This window comes from Rattus rattus, chromosome 3 (assembly GCF_011064425.1).
Source record: "Rattus rattus isolate New Zealand chromosome 3, Rrattus_CSIRO_v1, whole genome shotgun sequence".
Taxonomy (NCBI): domain Eukaryota; kingdom Metazoa; phylum Chordata; class Mammalia; order Rodentia; family Muridae; genus Rattus; species Rattus rattus.
In genome coordinates this window covers 72,092,458-72,115,820 of record NC_046156.1, presented here as the reverse complement: position 1 = coordinate 72,115,820, position 23,363 = coordinate 72,092,458, and the positions used below count along the sequence as shown (strand labels likewise).

The 23,363-nt window shown below is 37.2% G+C and overlaps 1 protein-coding gene and 1 non-coding gene across 2 annotated transcripts; one reads left to right on the top strand and one right to left on the bottom strand.

The window, feature by feature from the left end:
- Positions 1 to 4,340: 4,340 nt before the first annotated feature.
- On the bottom strand, positions 4,341 to 23,142 carry LOC116895815 (tripartite motif-containing protein 59-like). The gene is given in 6 exon segments (XM_032896949.1): positions 4,341 to 5,216; positions 5,218 to 5,558; positions 14,829 to 14,981; positions 21,891 to 22,057; positions 22,710 to 22,774; positions 23,041 to 23,142. Coding segments are annotated over 6 exon segments (1,437 nt in total). The 3' UTR covers positions 4,341 to 4,607.
- LOC116897379 lies at positions 14,821 to 14,984 on the top strand. The gene has a single exon (XR_004387426.1). It is a non-coding gene; the product is annotated as a U1 spliceosomal RNA (small nuclear RNA).
- Positions 23,143 to 23,363: the final 221 nt, after the last annotated feature.

Sequence of the window (23,363 nt, the reverse complement as noted above, 5' to 3'; positions counted from 1 at the left end):
AGGGAAGACAGCATCATCTTCATCACCACCACCACCACCACCACCATCATCATACTCCTAATCACCACCACCACTACCACCACCACCATGATTATTGTCGCTATTAATAGGTTTAAAACAGTTAGTTTTGTTGTTGGGAATTTCCAAATTTTCATGGAAAAATACTTTGTTTATCTTTATATTAGAGCATTAAGGTAAATCTTAAGATCCATCCTCTCGCCTTTCCAGTCAAGAATTCACTTTTTGGAGATCAAAGACAGAATAATGAAAGCCCACCTTGCCTTTGTTGCAAAGCTCTGCTTTCTGATCACGCAGACAAAGAACATTTGGTCAAGCTGATCTGGACCAAATCCCTCTAGACAGCTACCATTGCACACAAGACGAACTTTAGCTTTGGTGATGAAGGTGGGAAGAAAAGGAACAGACGAAGCAAATGTCTATCAAGACTTGTGTGGTTTGTCACCATGGAACTGTTTTCATGTATTTGGAGGTGCTGTTTAAGTAGACAAATGCAAAAGCAACGAGCTTTTTAAAGCTCATTTTGCTATTTTGTAAATATTAAATGAAGATAATACTCTGTTAAACAATGGTACATCTCACTTTTTACTCAAAGTGTAAAAAGAACACATACAGCATGACTGCTATACCCAAATCCACGTTGTCTTTGCTCACCTTACTCTGTGGTCACCACATCAGTGATTTTTTTTTTTTTTTTTGATGGCAGAGAGGTAAAAGCTGGTGAAGAAGTTCTCTATGAAATCTTTTAAGGAATATTTCCCGTTACTTCATTTTTAATATTTTTTATACAGAGAACATTTGACATTTGACAGTGTAGTTCTTATTAATGTGTACATGTCTGAGTTTAAGAGACCAAGAAGGAAGTATGAAATCTAACACTGGGGATAGAACAACACTTTTGTCGGCTAAAACACTTTTTTCAGATGATGAAACAGCCTACATTGTAAATTTCTGAGCGTATAGAACCACTTTCCTTTTTGAGCACTTTGTACTGCTTTTTTATACAAAGATAATACACTTTGAAAGTACTCATTTGTATAATTTAAGAATATTGAATCACAGTCTGAGAAGAAAAAGACCAAGTTGGGAGATGTGGGGGTAGGGACACAAGGACTTAGCAGGGCAAGTAGATGAAGTGTAATAATTAGAGTAAGCTGCTAATTAAAGGCTTCTGAGGACTAAGGGGAAGAGAAATGCAGGCTGGTGATGGGTGTGGAGGCTCTCTGTAGTCACATGGTACAGCAAAGAAAGGAAGGGTTGAAATTAGAGCTGACAGAGAGGTTCTGTTCCTAAGGAGCCAGACAAGCAAACAGTGCTGGGTCCTGACCCTTTGTACATTGTGGTTGCAAAAGTAAAGTGCCTGATAAAATAAAGCTTACATTACAGATCACGGAAAAGACTTGGATATCACAGGTTAATTCTGACAAATATATTTTAAAAAACATATTCTCTTACCCATTTTGATGGCTTATACCTGTAATCCTAGCTCTTGAAAACCAAAGCAAAGGGATTTGAGCTTTAGACCAGCTGAGGCTACATACTGTGAGACAGAGAGAACATTAATTAAAAAGTAAACTCTCTATATTTTACTTTTTGGGCTTGTTTTGGCAATTATGGTAGAATCCATAAACGTTTAGAAGCTTAACATATTTGACAGCTAAGTGACACCCTGGCCTCCATTAATCTATATCACACTCAATACTATAATGCATGCATCCCACGTGTTTCACTACTTCAGAGAACATTCGGCATACAGGAAGCTATCTTCTAGATTTATATAGACATTAAAACCAACTTGCCATCAGAACACCTTAAGCATTGATCAGCAGTGGGTAAAATTGTTGACTATCTCAGGAGAAAATCCACTCAAGGATTTGATACTTTGATGCTTGAACAAGCAGTCAAAGTTCAGGGCTAGTCTCTGTGACTTGTGGGTTCTGCTATTATTACCCACCTTTGCTCACATCTCTGCTTTAGCCTGGAAATCATGGAATGCCAGGAGAAGCTGGTATTGGTTAAGGGACATAGGGAGGCTTGTGAGCAGAGCCCAAAATGATGTCAACTTTCTTAATATTTTGGTGTTATATTTGACAATATTATGCAAGATAAGGCTTCTAGGAGTGGTCTCTTTATTTTTTTCCTGGGCACCCCTTAATAGAATTTAAATTATGGGCTTCCTTGCATCCTAGTAAGTTGAACTTTCAACACTTTGAAAATATTATATCAGATGTGTTACCAATGTTGAGATTTAATGTGAAATTCTTTGAAAGTTCTCTTACAAATATGTCCAGTGGAGTCTAGGAACCTAAGTACTATAATTATTTACCATTTACCAATTTATTAAAAACCCCTTTTATTTGAAATAGAACTATATAACTTTCTCCTTTCTCTATTCTCCTCCTAGCCTCTTCCAGGTAGCCTTCTTCAAGTCCCGACCCCATTCTTCTCTCTAATCCCAAGTTGATAGCCATATTTTCTTTATTATTGTTACATATAAATACATTATATATGTATATGCATGCATAAATATTAAAACCTACTGCATCTGTTCTTGTTGTATTTAGTGTATATGGTTTAAAGTTTGACCACTCTGCATTGAACAACCAATAAGGGGTCTCATTCTTAGGGAGATGCTAATTCTTCCCTCCTCTATCCTTAGTTGCCTTTTCAGTATTTTAAGTTTTATAATATCTATTTTTTTCTCACATGTAGTACTAGGAATTTGTGTTTTAGTAGACTATCTGAAAGTTCATTCATTGCCTATGATCATACATGCAGAATTATTTTTCTATTTTCTATCTTTGCCATTAAAATTTTTGAGCCAGGTCTTCAAAATGAGGAGAGGAAGACTGCTCAGTGAGTAAAGTCAAAAGCCTCATCTGCCTGGTAATCTGAGTTTGGTCTCTAGAATCCACATAATTGTTGAAAGGAGAGAATCAACAGCATAGATTTTCTTGGACCTCCAAATCATGGGCTCATTTGTTTGATTTCTCTACACACAAACCCTTTGCATATGAACATGCAAAACAATAAATAATTCTTTAAAAGACACTTTTAGATAACAATAAATATTGCAGTAAAAATTAAAAATGGTGGTTTGCTATCAATTCTCGCAAGCCTGATCCACTTGCTCCATATGCTACTGTGCTATCCAGTCCACAAGCCACCCTCTTCTGGCTGTCTCCCTTTTAGATGCCCTCTGTGTGGTCCCCTAGGTGGTAGTTATCATGCCTGGCACACACACACACACACACACACACACACACACACACACACACACACACACACACACACGCACACACACACCTCGTTCTGCAGTCCCTGTGCGTGCTCACTCCATTCCATGCGGGCAACAGAACCAGATCCACACGCTCCAACTGCCTCTCAGCCATTTTTTTTTCACACACTGTCTTTTAAGCCCAATAAAATCAAAGTTCCAGAAACTTATAATTTAGCAATTAGATTTATATGTTAAATTCTCAATCCACAATTCTTCCACACAGTAAATTCCCTGCCAATTGATAAAGATATAAACCGCCCACCTAGACAAGATAAAATTGACCTAGGTCACCTAAATCTGAACCGTCCTTCTCTGTAGACTCCATCTTGATTTCCCCCCGCCCCCTCTCTCCTGCCTTACAAAAACTTTGTCCCCCCTTCACTCTCTACTGTCCAATCATATATCACCTTGACATCAACCTACAAATAAATCATGAAGCAGCTATGGTTATTAATGTTGGTTCTTAAATATTTTTATCATATTGTACTGGGCTGCATCTCCCCTTAATTCTTCACTGTTGCAAGAACAGTCAAAATGGCTGCTCGCCTTATAGAAACACCACCAAGTGCCAGTGATTCTGTCAATTCTTAAAAAATTACACTGAAAATGCTTTAAAAAATGCATATTGACTGTTGTTCATGCTGTTCATAGGGGCAAATATGTAGAAAGCGCTATGGCTTTCAGAAGCACGCAAGGCCTAGAAATAGCTATGGGCATTTAAATTTAAACATAAATATTTTAGTGAATAGTTATTTAAATTTAAGTTGTTTATCACTTTGTGATGGTTTTTGCATTACCCTAAATGAAAAGTCTATTAATAAACAAACAGCAAAGTAGATCGAATCAACTTTATTTATTTGGAAATCAGTCTTAATTTTTGTCAAGGTTGTTTCTTTGATGGAATAATGGAACATGTATCAAATATAATTTGGATTTCTTTCAAGGAACAATTGAATTAAAAATCAGCAGCTAGGCTCTTTTGTACATGATAGGATTCTTTAATTTAAAGCCAGTGCTTATTCTAGGATATGTGTTTGGGAATGTAGGTTCATGCACCAAAAATAGTCTGGTATTAATATTCAAAACAAAACTTGTCGTTTTCGAATTTGATTTGAGTTGCCTTTCAGATAATGTCTCATTTCTGACCACTTCTACCCCACCTTGGGGAATCTGTCATATTTCTGTGTATCTGTTGGAACAGATGTAAAGTTTATTTGCCACTTATGCCACCCTGACCTTTCCATCTACCAACCAAGACTTCGCCTCTGCTATACAGAATACACCTACATAAAACTGGTAAATTAGGTTTTCAATGAGACACTATTTTCCACATAAATTCCTTTAACAAACACAAAGTGTAGCATACTGTGTTTTTTAAGTCATATAAGTTCTTAGATAAACTTTGGTAAACAGAGAGAAAGACTTCAGAGAAACATATGGAAGTAATTTCATTTAAGAAGGTTATTATGTGATGGTTGAAAAGGAGCATCAACATGAATATCACTGAAATTAGTGAAACTACAGCAATGTTTAAGATTTTTAAAAATTCCATTTCTTTTTCACCCTTAGCAGGCCAGGAACATGGCATCCTTTTTGAAGAGATTCTCATTTCAGGGATGACAGCTTTCTTAATGTGTCCAATTTCTGTTCTGCTCCACTCTTCTTTTAAAACATTGCTTACTTGAGGATAAATTTCAACAGGCTGGACCTCAGGAAGTGGTCTCTGTTTCAGCATCTGCACAAGTTGGTGAACATCATCAATTTTTTCAAGAAATTTAAGTGGAGATTCATCTTGTAAAGGTGTCATCGTTGTCATTAACTCAAGTTGTTGTTCTCTTATTTCCTTCATTCTTTCAATCTGTGGAGTGTATTCTTGATTAATCATCTTGCCAACCTCACAGAGAGCTGCCAGAAAAAAACTTTGTTTTCTGTTCTAACATATCAGTAAGCTCCTTAAAATACTGGAGAACAACTTCCTTATCACCTTGAACTATTTTCTCAGAATGACATTTCTGTTCTTCACGCCTTTCAATAAGGCTAGTGATATCTGTCCAGTGTGTGTTGGTTAACTGTATAAACAACTTCTGAAGCGTATCCTTTTCTTTCAGATAGGCACTTTGAAGGTCATCTATAGGACGGCCATGATGTTGACCTATAGTTAGACAATGGCCACAAACTAATTTTTTACCTAGTAGACAATAAACATTTAATGGTTGATATACTTGTTTTATATTTTTGCCAGGAGGTTGAGTTTGTGCAACTTAAAGTACATACATTTGGAAATTCTGGGTTTTATGTGTAACAGTATATTTTAATAAACTTGGTATTTTGTTGAAAGTGGTGGCATAATCTCAAAAAAAGGAAAAGAAAATAGTCTGGATGTGAGAACAGAGGAAAGGGAATCCAGCTATGATGAGGTAAGTTAAGGGTTAAGTCTTTTATCTTAAAGAATGTCGAAAAGCACCATTACAATGGAAGTCAGTAGGTGTGCTAATAATGTTAATAATCATTATTCTTTAATAGCAAGTTCCCTATAAAGGGGAAAATAATTAAATCACAACATTAAACTCAAAAAAGGATAAAGAAAATTAAATAGCCTAGGACTAAGTACCTATTCGGATAATAAAGTCACTGCAATATTTCTCTTTACGGAAATAAAAATCCAGAGGAACATACACTTGTGAAGAGTGATGTAAAGAGCAATGGTAGACTTCAGGATCCCATGCTTTGTTAACTCGTCAACAAAGACTGGTTTTCACATTAGTTGATTTCTATTTGCAATAAACATGTTGTATTTCTGTTTCCAGTGAGGAGAGTATTTAATAATGACATGGATTCCCTTTTACATTCTCTGTATTTTTAACCTAAGTTTTTTAACATCTTCAGATAAATAAAAACCTGATGTAATCTGATATCATTATGAGTGGGATTGAAAATGCCTCCTCAAAATCAGATCTGTCAAGATCTGTCTCTAGGTAATGACACAAGTGGGAGGTAGGAGAAATTCCTGAGACAGTAGGGTCTCCTCCTCCTCCTCCTCCTCCTCCTCCTCCTCCTCCTCCTCCTCCTCCTCTTGCTCCTCCTCTTTCTCCTCTTCCTCTTCCTCCTCTTTCTCCTCCTCCTCTTTCCTCCTCCTTCTCTTTCTCCTCTTCCTCTTTCTCCTCTTCCTCCTCCTCTTTCTCCTCTTCCTTCCTCTTTCTCCTCCTCCTCCTCTTCCTCCTCCTCCTCTTCCTCCTCCTCCTCCTCCTCCTCCTCCTCCTCCTCCTCCTCCTCCTCCTCCTCCTCCTCCTCCTCCTCTTCTTCTTCTTCTTCTTCTTCTTCTTCTTCTTCTTCTTCTTCTTCTTCTTCTTCTTCTTCTAATGTGTTTTCAATGTAGATGCTACTGGTACAGAAATGTTAGTGACATTTAAACAAAATGTTATTGCATCTTAGATATCATATTCAGATTAAGAGATGACTGGTGAATAATGAGAAGGATTGCTTTTAAGAGGAAATTGAGATTCTAGCTCCTTCCTTTCTTACTTTCCTTCCTGGTTACAATGAGGTGAACAGTTTTGATATAACTCTAAAACCCAGGGCTCCAATTTATCATGAATGTAGATATTTAAACTATGATCCTAGGAAAACATCTGCTTAAAAATATTTTATGATAAACCCACACATCTATGGATATGTGACTGTTTTATAAAGCAGCCAGAAATGCACACCAGAAAAAAAATAGACTCTTAATCAAATGTTATTAGATAAACTGGATGGCTGCATGTAGAAGAATCCTAATAGATCCATATCTATCTATCACCCTGCAAAAATCTCAAATCCAAATTAATCAAAGGCTGTAACATAAGAACAGATGAAAACACTGAACTTGATAGAAATGAAAGTAAGGAATAGCTTTGAATTCATTGGTATGGAAGAGAAGAGGTGGAAGAGAAGGAGGAGGAGAAGGAGGAGGGGGAGGAGGAGCAGGAGAAGGTGGAAGAAGATGACAACAACTATTGGTTGCTCTTCACAAACTGACAGCTAAGGTGTTATTACTGAAGATAACACACACACAGTTCATTGAACATGGAGAGTTCGAGCTGGTACTTGCATAGAACCTTTACCCCTATGGTTTGTGTCTGAGAAGCTACTCTGTAAGCTACCAAAAAAGAAATGTAAACTCTAATCCAGCCACATACCCTTTGATCTACAATACTCTCCTTTACTTATACTAGGATAATAGTGGGCAAAACTCGTGGGAGTAACCAAAAATCTGATTTGACCTAAGGCCCACTTCATGAGAAGGAACCCATACTAAACACTGCTTGGTTTACCAGGAACTAGAGGGTAGATATCCTGGTATTAAAATGACAAAAAGCTATCTAACATTCCTATCAGAACCTCTTATTTTCCTTCTCAGATAAAAAATATGTAGCCTTTATCAGGGTCACAACTGAGGCTCCTTTGAAGTCTTTAAGATAGAGATGATTGGTTGGTAAATATGACCTGTCTTTGATAACCCCAGCTTTGCCAGCTGTTCAGGTATAATCACTAACAGCTCCTCTTTTATGGATGGTAATTTGTAAAATCAGATATGCAGTCGTCTTACTCACAGTACTATATAAGATCGTATCTGGCTCAATAAAATCAATATATTTAGAAATAACCTTTTTATATATCAAAATTATGTGTATTGTTTGTGTAATAAAATATATGCTTTTTAAGTTATTAATATTCAATCAAAATAATTGAATACTTACGTTTTGTTTATTTATATGAATATGTTTATCTATACTTGTCTTCTAAGAAGTTCCAAACATAGAAATAATGACTATGTTACTCTGTTAAAAGAGATCTTTAAAATTTTGATCTTTGGTCCACAGCTATGGCTAATATTTCTCTAAGAACACTGTGCATTTATTTTATAATACAGATAGCTGTATCTATTCTATTTTTTATAGTTCCAAGTGAAAGAGGTTTATTGAGGATGATGGAGACAGAGGAGGGGAGAGAGAAAAAAGAAAAGCAGGAAGGCTGTATCTATTCTTATTTAATATATTTTCAGTATAGAAAAGTGATGGCACAAAGATGTTACTTAGTGACATTTAAATTGAACATGGTTGCATCATAGATATCATATTTGTATTGGCCCTTGGAGGAAGATGGATGGATGGATGGATGGATGGATGGATGGATAGATGGATAGAATCATACAGACATGCACAGAGATATTAATGTTTCAGTAGAAGGATAGATAGATAGATAGATAGATAGATAGATAGATAGATAGATGATAGGGAGAGAGAGTGTAGATAAATGGATAGGGATAAAATGAGAGGGAGACACAGAGAGAGACAGAGTGACAGAGAGAGACAGAGAGATGTCTGGACAAACAGTAGATTGATTGTAGTTCTCAGTGGCATTGAACTTTTATACATCAAAGACAGTACTTAGAGAAAGCCCACAGGCTCTGGGAAGTAGCAGCCTTGTTTAGAGTGTTGGCAGTTTCACTTCCTTGAGATGTGGCTGTAGCAAGTTATTTTTGCTAAGCCTCAAGCTTTCTATCTTAAAGAGAGAATGGTTGAAAGGATTATGTACTAATTTTTGCCTAAAAGTTAGATACTGTGTCTGACACATATTCAGTGGTTTCTTTCTTGTTATATCTTTTTTTTATTATTATCTTGTGCAATAATATTTGTGAGAGCATCTCACATCCTAACTGAGGAAGAGCAGGTCATTTTTAATGCTTATACTTAATTCTCCCAGGAGTTAACTAACAACAGAAACTTTGACTGTTAAAATACTGTATAATAAAAGCAGAGGCAGTCACACTAAGATATTTTCAATTTCAGATGAAGAACAAATACATATTTTATTGTAATATGCTCTTTGATTTAAACTGTATCCTCTTTTCTAACACCTGCTCCAACATGTCACAAAATTGTGTAGTAGCATTCCTTGTGAGAACTTGGAGCTCAATTTAGATCAGGAGTTATTTCAGAACATAATATTATGTCATACATAAGTAATAAGGGTTTTGTTTAGGAGGCAGACATAAAATCATAAATTGATTGAAAATACCATGTATATCGTGAAATCTAACTATGCCATCATTTAGGAAAACACACACACACACACACACACACACACACACACACACACACACACACACGAAACCAGAGAGTTTGAAAAATATGTTAGAGGGTAATAATTCCAAGTTTTCTTAGAAACTACTAAGGAAAAAATGTCCATGTATATATGAACAAAATTTAAAGATATTTTTGAAAAATTAAAAGATAAAGATGCTCTAGGATACAGAGAAAGTGTGACCTCTATCAAGGATGAACTCAGAGGGATTCCAATACAAGTCTTTCAGGTGAAGCAAAAAAAGATGTTGAACAGAAAGCAACATGAAAATCTACGAAAAAAGAGATCTCTGGTTAAGGCAAACACACAGACAAATCCAGGATGCTCCAATACTAGAGCTGGCTCATAATTACTTGTTGTGTCACTACAGAAAGTAAATGATGAAGGTACAAAATAAATATAATAGTACAAAGTGTTTGTCTGTGATAGTTTATACAGAATGCTAAAGGATATACAATATACACGCATATTTCTTGAGTCATTGTGAAAGCATGAGACAGAAGCATAAAAGAGTAGGGGTTTTGGTAAACAACTTAAGTAATTCTTAGCTTAAAACAGGTTGCCACAGCAATAAGCTGTTTCTTGTATCTACAGCACAAGGAGAACATCCTATAACATGTGCAAAGGAAAAGAGAAACAAAATTAGTAAGAAAGAAACAAAGAATACCATTGTGTAAAAAGCAGTGAACACAGCAGAAGACAGAGGAAAGAAAAGAGGAACAAAATATCTATAGAACAAATAGAAAACATCAACAAAACAGCAATAACAAGCATAACTTCAAAATAATTACTTTAAACACAAATAAATACATCAATAAAATCAAAGACATAGAGTACCTTAAAGAGTTACACAGACTTTTGAAACACAGATTTCAAAAGTGGGGGTGAGGGGCAATATATCGAGATATGCATTTGATTTTAAAACGTGCATAAAAATAATAGAATGGATAGAGCCATTAACCATTGAACCATTGAACCATCTCTGATTCTATTTTTTTCCTAAGAGGAAATGCTTCAATTAAAAGAAATAGTGGCACAATAATGCCTTAATTTCAGCAATGAATAGACCTTCCACTCAGCAATGCAAATTAAGACTTATAAATGTATAGACTAGATGAACCTAACAAATACATACAAAACACTGTATTACACAGCAGCCAGATATACAATATTCTCAATAAACATGGAGCATTCCCAGGAGAGATCACATTATAGGTCATAGAACTACTCCTGAGTAACTTTGACAAAATTGAAAACACATATTAAATACTTACCAAAATATAATGAAAAGAAGTTAACACCAAAAGTAAAGTGGAAATTTAAAAACATACTGTTGAGTAACGTATGAATGAAAGATGAAACACAAATTTAATTGGATAATATCTTAGTGGAAAGGAAGACATAATCTGATAATGCAATAGCAAAAGTGACATTGTGTGGGGGCATTTACAAGGATAAAATTTTACATTAAAAAGAACACAACTCTACAGAAATATTCAAAAACATCTAAACTGTAGGAAAGAAAACAAATCATCAAAATTGAAAAAAGTGGCGTTAGAACTCATGCTGTAAAATTAAAAATATATTATGAGACTCTAAGGAAAAATTTTATGACAAAGATTTTAATAACCTAGAGGAATGAATATTCTTAGATACATACACATTATCAACATCAACTCCAGTTCATAGAGAGGCAGGAAAGGTGAAAAGACTAAGTAAAGAGATCGGATCCATTACCAGACAACCTCTCAGCCTAAGGAAGGTCAAAGATAAGATTTGCTTGCGAAGGAGCAGTACCAATAGTTTTCAAAGTTTTATCCAAACTTGAGGAAAGTATTCACCCAAAACTTCATTTTTGGAGACCGCTATTGCCTTGATAATAAAACCAAATACAAGAAAAGAAAACTATAGAGCAACATCCAGAATGAAGGTTTGCAAAAATCCTCTACTACATACTCCCAATTGATTTTTCCATCATGCAAAAATGATCAGATACAGTGGCAAGTAGGACTTTTTTTCCCTGGCCCCATTCTTTCCATTCCTATTCCACATGGGTTTAGAAATGCTTGACCTAAGTGAAAAAATATATCCAAATTAGAAAAATAATACATTCACCATTGTTCATAGTTCACATGATCTTTTATTAAGAACCTACGAAAAACTTTTAGATCAAAAAAGATAGTTTGGGGGTATAAAATCATCATACTTCTTGTTCCTGACACCGAATGTTTGGGCAGGAAAAGTGAAGCCTAGGAAATGGACACTAAATCAACTATGAAATGCAAGATAGCGAAGAAAACAATAAGCAGAGTTAAAAATCAAAAGAGAAGAGTAGAAATAGGAGGAAGAGAAAGGGGAAGAAGAAAGAAGAAGAAGATGAAGAGGAAGAGGAAGAGGAAGAGGAAGAGGAAGAGGAGGAGGAGGAGAAGGAGGAGGAGGTGGAGGAGGAGGAGGAGGAGCAGCAACAACAACAGCAGCAGCAGCAGCAGCGACAAAAATAACAAACAACAAGACAAAGAAGCAGCAGCAGTTATCGGATGAGAGCAAATATCTGCAAGCCAGCCAGGAATCTAATAAACGCCTGTTACAAATTAAAATTCATGTTTGAGAAAGGATGTGGTGCAAGGTTATCCTTTGAAACATCTTTGTAAATGTGGCTTGAAGAGGAGGAGCAGGCTTTTCAGTTCTAGCAGCAGCTTTCTTAGGAGATATAATCTCAGAAGGTGGAGTAGCACAGGAACAGATACTTGCTGTATATAGCATAACAGACAGATGGGTCTAAAGGAGAGAGTACTCAAGTCTCTAGAAAACAGATGATTTGACTCTTCTGGCTTCTGGGGGAATTGGAAGGAAGTTTCACACCATATGCCTAGCATTAGTGACTCCAGACATGGGAGTAGGTACTGGATAGGGCCATCTTGCAACTTACTGTTGCAAGAAAAAGAGGCCAGGGTTACATCTCCCGTGGAGGGCTTGTGTTCTCTAACAGATAGATGTCAGGTTTGGGTTCAAAGAGATAGCTACTATTAGTATGGCTTGAATCCAGGGATAAAGGGTGAGACAAGAACTAGAGGCCTATGAAGTAACAGTAACAGCATTTATAATTCATGAATGTCTAAAACTCAGTAACCTCTACTTTCCTTACCAAATATAGGCAAAGGATCTCAAGATGTTTCTGCAAATGAAGATAAACAATATGACAAGTATCTTTTAAAAACAATTTCACTTATTATTAGAGATATTAAAATCAAATCTCTATGGTGTTGGGGTAGAGATGTACTCTATTATGTTCCTCAAAGCATGAGTGCCAGTGTGAAGAATGAGTAAAAGAAATGTCAATGTAGATGTTAAACCTTAGCATTAATAAAAATGAGAGTGCTGAGGAAGGTAGTATAAAGCTCACCCAAAAGGAAATAGGGACTTCTCAAAGGAAAGTCTCAACTCATGTTCTTTAAAAACAATCAAACAAGCCATTTGTGTTTTGAAGCTATTATCTTCTAAGGGTTGCTAGGAAACCCAAATGCAATCTTAGGGTGGTTCCCAAGATTGGGTCGGATTACAGCTGATAAGGTAAAGCCGTAGGTCACAAGGGCTGTGGGGGAAGCTAAAGTGCTTTATTGCAGACCAGGCTGTAGTCTTATTTGTGAGATTTCTAAAAATATCTGGAAAAAGAGTAAAGTCATCTTTGAAGGTCTTATAGGCTTAGCCCTTAAGCAAGGTCCATTAGTATTTTAACATTTTCAATAAAAAAAAAATACTGTTTCAATTTCAGAAACTTTCAGACAAATGTTAATTGTGCTGGAACTCTTGAATCTCAACAATCACGAGACTTCAGGAAGACTCCAGAGTGAAGGGGCTCCTTTCTCTCACCATAGTTGTGTTTCCAATAATTGAGTTTAACCTCAAAACCCACACAGAGATGCTCCCTTACACCCATCAGGATGGATAGGAGCTAAACAAAACCCCGAAGTCATTTTTGACAAGTGGGTGCACTGCTGGAAGAAAATCAAAGAGATAAGAAGAAACAGCACAGAGCCAGGGGACATCAACGGTGGAACTACAAGTAGGTCTCAGACTTTGAATTCAGTTTCTCCCAATCAGCTGAAAGCAGGTGTTCAAATGACTTCAGCCTGTTCACTCTCATTTAAGAAGCATTTATGATAGCTAAGAGAGAAACTAAAAGTCCATTAAGGAATGAGTAGACGAAAGAGCCTCAGTGTCTGCTCACAATGGATTCTTCAGCTAAGGGGGTGGGGTTACTTTTGAGATAGAATCTAAGATAGATGAATTTTGCAATGATTGTACTAATAATTATACTATATAAGACATTAACAGAAGAGCGTTTAATCCTATTTAAGAGATCAGATGTGTTCAAGGTGGTATGGCCTTAGAGCATGACCTTATTTAGATGATATATCTAAAATAGGCAGATTCATCGAAACATAAAGGCACATTTTCATTAACTCAGAGGTGTAGGGCATTAGAATTGCTTCTCAGTGACGATCAACTTCTATCCATTTCTGATGAAATGGTTCTAGAGCTACAGTTGTCCTGTGTAAGTGTGATCTCACTCCAAACTTCTGTGGGATAGTGAAGAGAGATGTTTGTGTTCTTCTCTTGGCTCCTCAGACCATAAGCTTTGCTTCTTTTATAAAAATAGCTGAATAGACATATGGATTTCTGTCTTCTCAAAAGTCCCACCTTAAGCTACCTCCAAAGAAAATATTCCAAATACTTTCTCACACCTGTCAAAGGATGGATCTCAGTGAGGCCTATCTTGGTCTATCTTGATCAATGTCTACCTTGACCCCCTTAGCCAATTTATTACTTCTGTGAGTAACCTAATATCCTTGTGACAAGAACTCCTGTGTCAGAAGAGTCTAGCAGCTTGTACCTATTTGAGCCAGTGAGAGATCTGAAATTCTTTAGATGAAAGCACAACACAGGTAAGTGATGGCTGGTTAGAATGCTTGCAGTACCTTGCTGGTCCCTGAACCTATGGGAATTAGAATACCACAGAAAACCCGTAACACTCTTTTCTTTTTCAAAAATATGAGATCTTAATTATTACATATTCCTTGTCCTGTTGTTCTGAACTTATATATAAAACTACTGCACTGTAGCATTGGGGCAACTTGGTTCCGCTAGCCCCAAGTAAAGGATAAGTTAGCCTTTCAGACCCTAAGCAGAGATGTGGGAGCAGGATAAGACATCTTAAGGATTATAGCATTCCTGAGGTAAAATTACTCTTTTCAAAATTCCTGAGATCAAACATATGCATAAATATATTTTGCCTGTTAAATCCCAGTTTCTCTCATTTACTGACCTTGTGATTTCTGGTCATACCTTTGCTCTTAGAAATTTTAACTTTAGATATAATATTATAAATATTATGTATACTTACCTGGCAGGGGAGATACCATGATCACGAAGGTGGTTTTCCCAGGGCGAGGCTTATCCATTGCACTCCGGATGTGCTGACCCCTGCGATTTCCCCAAATGCGGGAAACTCGACTGCATAATTTGTGGTAGTGGGGGACTGCGTTCGCGCTCTCCCCTGGCGAAAAAAAAAATATTATGTAAGAACAGAGGACAAAAACCAGAATTAAGATCTGGATTGTGACTAGTAGATTTGATATTGATCCTGGGATTTCCTGCTTAATGCCTTTACCAACCCTTCCTTTCTCCTACACAATATCATCTGTAGTATATCCTAGCATAAAGTCGTCTAGTGTTGGAGAATAGGAGACAATGGTTTTCATATTAAAAAAATGTGATGTTGATCAATTGGAAGAACTATAAACTAAGGTTTACCAAAGAAAACACTCCATGTACAGTCAAGATTGATTTAAACATCAACGATTATGGATATTTGTAATGCTGAAAGTCTAGAATTGAATTATTGATGTCTATCTTGAGTCTTTAGAAAGGCAATTTATTTCTTACCTCTGTGTGAGGCCTAATACCATATGACAAGAGTTTGTGTGTCAGAAGAGTCCAGCAGCTTGCTGAAGGAAACTCACCTCAGTGAGCCACTGACATACCTGACATTCCTTTTCAGATGCTTGCAGATACCCCATGTTTGGATCAAACTCTTCATTGAATATTCATTTTTATACTAGATCTATGCCAAAGAAGTTATTTTCTTTGTGGTATCACAATTTATTTGTATGCTAGCACTCAACAAAGTCTTCTGCCTTTTGTGGTCACCAGTACCTAAAAATTCTTCCTTTTAACTCTTCTGTTCCATCCCATATGACTAATGCTAAATAAACAAACAAATAAAACTACTACAAGACTAGCCAGAACCAGTTTCCCTGAACTCTCGTTTCTTCTTGCTGGCTCAGTATGCCCACTTAAGACTGGAGTTATGTACAGCTGACACCATCCTAAATATGGGCTGCAGAAAGCCCCTGCTTACAGAGAACGTGAGGCCTCAGTCTTCTGCCCTCTTTGGTTAGTAGCTATTTATCCAGAAAAAAGACTGAGACACCAGCTAACTGTGTGGTCCAATCACAACTATCACAATCTCCATTCTCAGCTCTTCCTGCTCAGTAGACATATTCTACTGAGATGCAACTACCTCCTTCTTTCCTGTATACAGAATAAAGAGGACCCTGTCACACAGGAAAATATTTTGTCCTCTAATCTCTGCCAATCTATTTTTCCTGGTGGAAACTCCAAAACAGTTAATCATTACACTTAAATTAACCAAGAAGTTACCCATAACAATTCTGTTAAAAACAAAACTATTTTTACTCCAATGTCTTCATACCATGTCTAACTTATCTACATTACAAACAGTTTAAATACCAAAAACTGTTCTTCAGGAAGCTAAAGCCATCAAAAATTGAATCCTGCAAGCACTACTCTCTCTCTGTTGGCGCTTGTTCTGTCCTTAAGTCCATCTTCCTGCTCCCCTGAGCTACTCACTGTAGTAAATACACATACTGCACACCCCCACCCCTGCCCGAATTGATAGTCTCCACCATTAAAAGGGTTTACAATATGTGATCTATGATCAAGGGACAGTGTGTCAATTCAGATACCAGCTCTCTTACCCAGAGGACGCTCCTTCTGCCTACCTACTATAGTGAGGAGAAGCTCCAAACTCAGTTGATCCCTAATTAAGGAGGAAGAAGACAAAGACTACCTTGATGACCACTAACTCCTCCATGTGCTATTCCTCATTCATTTTCCTGGATTCGGCTTTTATACAAACAAAAGGTTGAGAATGTTAAAGAACTCCATCCTTTCAGATTCTACCCAGAAAAAGCTTCACGAAACACGAGAAGATACTGCATTGTTTACAATACACTTTAGGAGGCAGAGGCAGCTTGACCTGGATCACATCTCCCCATTAACACATTCCCGAAGCACCACTCCCCTATAAGAAAATGAGTGACCCACATCATAAAGCCTGAGTTGCTCATACTCCATGTCACATAGCTTAGATTGCACGTGTCCCTCTCCTTCACCTTTGTCATGTAACACGGACAAAGCAGCTCTTTTTCTCAAACACATGTGCTCTTCCTCTCACCCCAAACCCAACTGTTGTGGAACAAAACTTTTTCCATGCACACACACACACACACACACACACACACACACACACACACACACACACACACACATCTCATCTACTCATCCTATATACACATCTTATGACAGATCAAAAGATAGACACCAATAAAGTCCAACTTAATGAACCATGAGTCTTATTGTGTTTACAGGAAAGTGGATGAGAGGTTACTTACAGGTGCAAGATAAGACGAAGAGACAGCTGCATCACCCAAGTCCATCCCTGCATGGGTGACAGCTCATTAAGTTGGGAATCTGGAGCACACTGCACAGCCGGAAGACACCCAACAGGTGGAAGGGTATCCTTTCCAGGTGCCTCGGTTGGTCTAAACCTCTTTCAGGGAGCTGGGCCAGGTTTCTGTTCTTTGCAGGGAGATAGTATGGTCACATGGTCTCAGAATCTTCCTTGTATCATTTGTTCTTCTGAGATTTTTTTTTTTTGCAGCTTTGCTTGTCTGGGAGTCCTTTTCACATCCTGGCTTGTCCGAGAGTCTTTTCAGCTTGGTTTCTTTACTCTGGGAGGAAGGAGCCTAAGTGAACAAGATTGAATAAATGATACAATTCCCTCACCTGGAACCTATAAAGAGATGGATATTGTGATGGTTCATGATGGACACACTGACCTGTGACCTGACTTGGGTATGTGTAATAAAGGGTTTTAAATAGATAAGTCAAATCTGTCCCATAGACTTTAGCTCAATTCAGTCCCAACAACTAACTCCATGCTCGCCCAGCCAGAGCTGCCATCTGTGTGATTAGTCATTCAGCTGTTCTCAGTATTTCACCTCTTAAACTGGGTTGAACTCTGCCCAAGTTGTGACCCAGTATCAGCCTGACTCAAAGCACCAGCTCTTTCTACAGACCTCTAGCACAGTTTCTTATCTTTCTCCCAGGAGATTTCGTTAGTATTTATATCTGTTTTCCTCTCTTTACATAGTCTTTACTTTTTAGTTCTTTGTAGCTATTATGTAGTCTGCACAGGTGCATGTGCATGTGTGCACAAACACACACACACACACACACAGAGAGAGAGAGAGAAGGTAGGCAGAAGAGATTTAATATAGAACTGTAATATGTAATCTAAGAGTTAATTTTATCAATTAAATCAGAATAAAAGAGCCTATGCTTGCATTTGCCAGGGCTATCATGAAAAATATGATGATCGGCCAATAGACCGACATCAAAATCATTATATCTTAAGAGAATACTATCATTCAATAAATTCTGTTATTGTAGAAAAATAAAATGTGTTCATCAGTTTCTGACATAGTATGGTCACAGTTCATATAATGTTACCTGTATATATGTTTCAGCGTTGACCATTTGACACTGGAAAATCAACTGGTGTCCATCTGTGGAGGGCCAGGTTTCTCATTCACAATTTACAGTTGCCTGTAGTTCTTTGGGTAGGGTTTAGACTTCATGAGCTTTCTCCTGTGCACTTCGCGTATTTGCTGACGTCATTCTTGCTCAACTCATACAGGGGTATGTGTTGTGTTTATTGAACAAAATTTAAAACAAAGACTTGAAGGTAATATATGAAATTTTTTAATCAACTTTTGATCCAACTGCTTCTTTTTTAGGCATGTGGAAATTCTATTTGGACTCATATTTCACATTCAATATGTTTTGGCTGTTTCTAAATGATCTGCAATGACTTCTTAATGTTGAACAATAAAATATCTCTTACTGTAATACTTAAGGCTATCTGAAATATTTCTGGTTTTTATATAAACACACTAGGTACTCCACAGTATTTGAATTACTCTGAAGATGGATTTATGCAGTTATAAAAAATGACAAAGCTAGAACATTCCTACTGCTTGTAAACAGATGTAAATTAAAGTAATGATGACCCAAGATATCAGTGACACTTTCCATAATTTAGTCACATAGTTTGATAATAATTAATGTTTAATATTCTTGCTTATTCAAACTTCAGTATAGATTTGTTGGTTAAAATGAGAAGAAGAAGAAGAAGAAGAAGAAGAAGAAGAAGAAGAAGAAGAAGAAGAAGGAAGGAGGAGGAGGGAGGAGGAGGAGGAGGAGGAGGAGGAGGAGGAGGAGGAGGAAGAGGAGGAGGAGGAAGGAGATATTTAATATTTAGTCTGGATGGTCTTAATAGAATATTGAAGTATAATTAGCTGTTTAAGTTGCAGTAGGATAAGCAGCCAAGTTGTTTCAAATATAATATTGAAAATGCAAATCCCACAAATTTCAGTTTCTTGCATGTGCCAAGTATATAAATAATCAACGTTTCCAAATATTCCAAGGAATAAGAGCAGGATCACTTTGCTATTTATAGTGACAATAGTAATAACCTTAGTCTCTAAGAAACAACATTTCAGGGTAAGGACCATTGTCTGTGTGGCAAATCTGAGGCACCATCAAATAAAATGAAGGGGTAAAAACATCAACCCTGAAATTTGACTTAATATTGAGCCTTAGGCTTATCCAACACTAGTTTTATAACAAAATGGTTAAATGACAACGGAGTAGGCTGTTCCAACAAGAAAAAAGGATTTACAAGTAAAAGAATTTTAATGTTAAAAATTGAGAAAGAGGACAATGATTGCTGAGAAGAATTGTTACACAATAAAACTGGGATCCAGCTCAAGGGGAGACCTCAAGGCCTGACATAATTACTGATGCTATGGTGTGCTTACAACCAGGGGCCTATCATGACTGCACTTCAAAAGGCCCAACAAGCAGCTGAAAGAGTCTGATGCAGAAATTTACACACAGCCAGTGGACAGAAGCTAGTGACCCGTGTGGTTGAATCAGGGAAAAGCTGGAAGAAGCTGAGGAGGGCAAACCTATAGGAAGATCAGTGTCTCAGCTAACCTGGATCATCAGGATTTCTCAGACAATCAGTTACCAACCAGAAAGCATACATTAGCTGATAGGAGGCCCCCAACACGTACACAGCAAAGGACTGCTGGGACTGGACTCAGTCAGAGAACATGCACCTAACCCTTGAGAGACTTGGGGCCCCAGGGTGTGGGGAGGTCTGGTGGAGTAGGGATTGTGGTGGGGTATCCTGTTAGATTCTGAGGTAAGAGGTATGGGATGTGGAACAGTCAGAGGGTGGACCAGGAAGGGGATAAAGTCTGGACTGTGAAAAAAAAGATTAAAGAATAAATAAAAAAATGTTTCTGGCTTAATGTTACACAATGTGATCAGTGCACTGAGATCAAGTAATCCAGTGTATTAAGAAATTTTTAATGAACTTGAAAAGCAATGGTCACTAGATGACTTTTTCTGTTAGATTAGAATATGAGTAAAGGCACAGAAGGTCTTTGTCGTCCCCCTTCCCGTTCCCCTTCCTCTTCTTCTTCCCCTTCTTTTTCTTCTTCCTTCCTTCCTCCTCCTCCTCCTCTTCTTTTTCTTCTTCCTCTTCTTCTCAAGGTAAGAAGAAAGAAGAGGACAGCATACATATTATCTTAATTCCCAAACTCAATTGTGCAATAATTTGAATATTTGCTCTTCCTACCTTACAGACTTCTTAATTTGTTTATCTAATAAGATTATTTTTTATCTAATTCCTATATGCTTAGTTTAACATTATTAATATTTTCTAAATACAGGTATTTTAAAATAAAATGACTCATGCTATAAAGGATAGTAGGTTGAAGTATTAGATAATAAGATTGCAAAAAAAAAAAAAATCTCTAGTGATTCCTTGCTAACCTGACTGCAGAGCAATGGAAAGCCAAAGCTCATTCCTTAATTAATTACAGAGATAGTGTTTATTCATGGCCACTGAAATAGTAGACCTGCCCAGCATTAATGGACATCAAGTGGTTTCTTATTTACTTGAATTTCTACCTATATTTCAAAACAGTATATAGCCCCCTTGTAAACTTATCTGACTACTAGTGCATCCACCGAATAAACCAACCTGAAGTTGGATCATTTTCTATGAGCCATAAAATTCCCATCTCCCCTCCTTCTTCTCTGTAAATTTCTCCTTCTTGGGACAGTTGTGAACAAAAATATTAATTGGTCTCCAAGTTAAAAATCAGGACTTTAAATCCTCATCTCTTGCCTATAAATTCTATACCATGTTGCTATCCAAAGATATAAATACCTGAGATACAATTTTCTAAACAGGGACAACAAAAAATACATATTTTATTACTGCTTACCACAATCCCTACTTTACATCCTCAGACATAGACATTGTGTTTGTATGCTATGCAATTCTAGGTCTGAAGAGGTTACAGTATAGCCAGCATGGAGAATGAGTGCTCCTGCTTAAAGCAATGGTGTGAGTAGAGGGTGACCAGGACATGAGCTTTTCTGTCCTCCAGTCAGCTTTCTTTTTCCTGGAAGTAGACTATCTCCTAATAAAACATCTCCACTGTACTATCCCTGCATCTCTATGCTATTTCATTAATCTGGGACATGAGAGCTTACACCTTACTAAGGACATTCCCCTGACCCTGGATACCCTCTGAGATCTACAGGACTAGTGTCAGACCAAGAAAAGAATGTTGTACAATGGAAAGGAAGTAAGATTTTTAACCTACGAACAGGGGACAAAACATGCACACTTATGTGAACTTCAGTGATCAGATGTATGTTTTGATGTCTCCTAGTAGGAAAAAAAAGTCAAAGGATTAGATTTCAGCAAGTCACAATTCAGGTAGACCTCTGGCTTACAGAGCAATCCACAGCAAGTCTGCAAACATAGGAGAGTCAGGACAGTATGTCACTATAGGAAACGAGGCAGCTTCAACCCCTATTCAGGCTCGAATTAAAGCAAGCATATACCACGTAAGCTAGCACTGTAACTGAAGTCACAATCTTCCAGCCAATTTCTGCAAATGCATCTCTTAGTTTAGTACAAGGGCATAGATTCAGACAGAAGTCTGGGACTCACGTGCATCCAGAATACCAGGAAGTTTACAACACTGTTGGCATAGATCAGTGATACTGAGGGCTTTTCCTGTATGGCCTTCTACAAAGCAAGTCAAGGATAAATACCAAATGAGATGCCAGTAATCCTTGTTGACATGCAAAGTGTGCCAGCCCTTCTTCTGGCACATTCTGAAAAAGCATAAATCTTCATATCTATGTAGGGCATTGACCGGCACCGCCAGTTAATAAAAACGGTTTCAGTTGCTGTTTTGGCTCTCAAAAAGTGTGTGACTCACAAACTCAAGCAACCATATCATCAGGGTTAAATCTCTCCTTACAGAGAAGAGATGGCGGTAATTTATTTTGAGTGTATCTATGTAAATATCCTTATAATATGTGATAAAAGGGAGGATTTTACTGAGTTGTTTCCACTTTTATAAAGGATATGGTGAGAGTTTTGTGCTGGGATGTGAGTAGGATTCTGTGAAGGAAAAGAGGGAACTGGTGGACGATTTCATTGAATTACTGTTTGAAGTTCTCATTTGTGTGTTTACTATCTTTCATGAGAACCTCTCAATCTTAAAATGTTTCTATAAATCAGCTCCTTCTGTAATCTTGCAAATTATTTTCTCAGTCCATAAACCACTGAGGTCACCTTTGGTTGCCCTTTTTTCTATCACAGTTCACATCTAATTCCTCAACTTTCCCCCACTCTGTGTTACTCTGTCTGTCTGTCTTTCTGCCTCTGACTCCCTCCCCCTCTTCTCTCCCCCCCCTTTGCAGTTGGAAGTACACACAGAGGCTTCCATTAATAACTGTTCTAAATAACCAAAGCCTTTACCTGAATGATTGAAACTTTCTCACTTGAATCTCTGCTCTCATGTCCCCTACAAAGTTTTTGGTAGACTGTGGAGAGCTTATGAAACATTATTTCAGGCTTTGCCCAAAGTTGTCCATGCATTCAAAGTAAAGTCCACTACCATCTACCTAGCTCCTTCCTCCAAGACCTCCTTGATCTCATCTCTTACTTTGGTTCCTCTGTCTCACATACTTATAAAATCCTTGTTGTCTTTGTTTCTCAGACAAGACAAAGATGTTCTAATATCCAGTCCTTGATGTTACTATTATTGCAACTATATTTTTCTAGACACACATGTGCCTGGCTCCCTTACTTTCCTTAGGATCCTGTCCAAGGACGTAATGGAATCGTCAGTAACTGTAGCTTCATCAGTTAAATGAACGTTTACTGAAAGTTTACTATCTAGCATGTACATGCTATTTAAGCACTGGGGACAAATCTATCACGGATGAATGATCAAGTAATTCTGTAGTAGGATATGGAATTCTTTGGAAATCTGTTCTGGTAAAGTGTAGCTAGCTAGATGATATGAAAATTCTGTTTTTAGTTTTTAAAGGAACATCCACACTAATTTTCACAAAAACCACACCAATTTACATTCTCACTGATACTGATATAAAATATTTAAAACCGTGT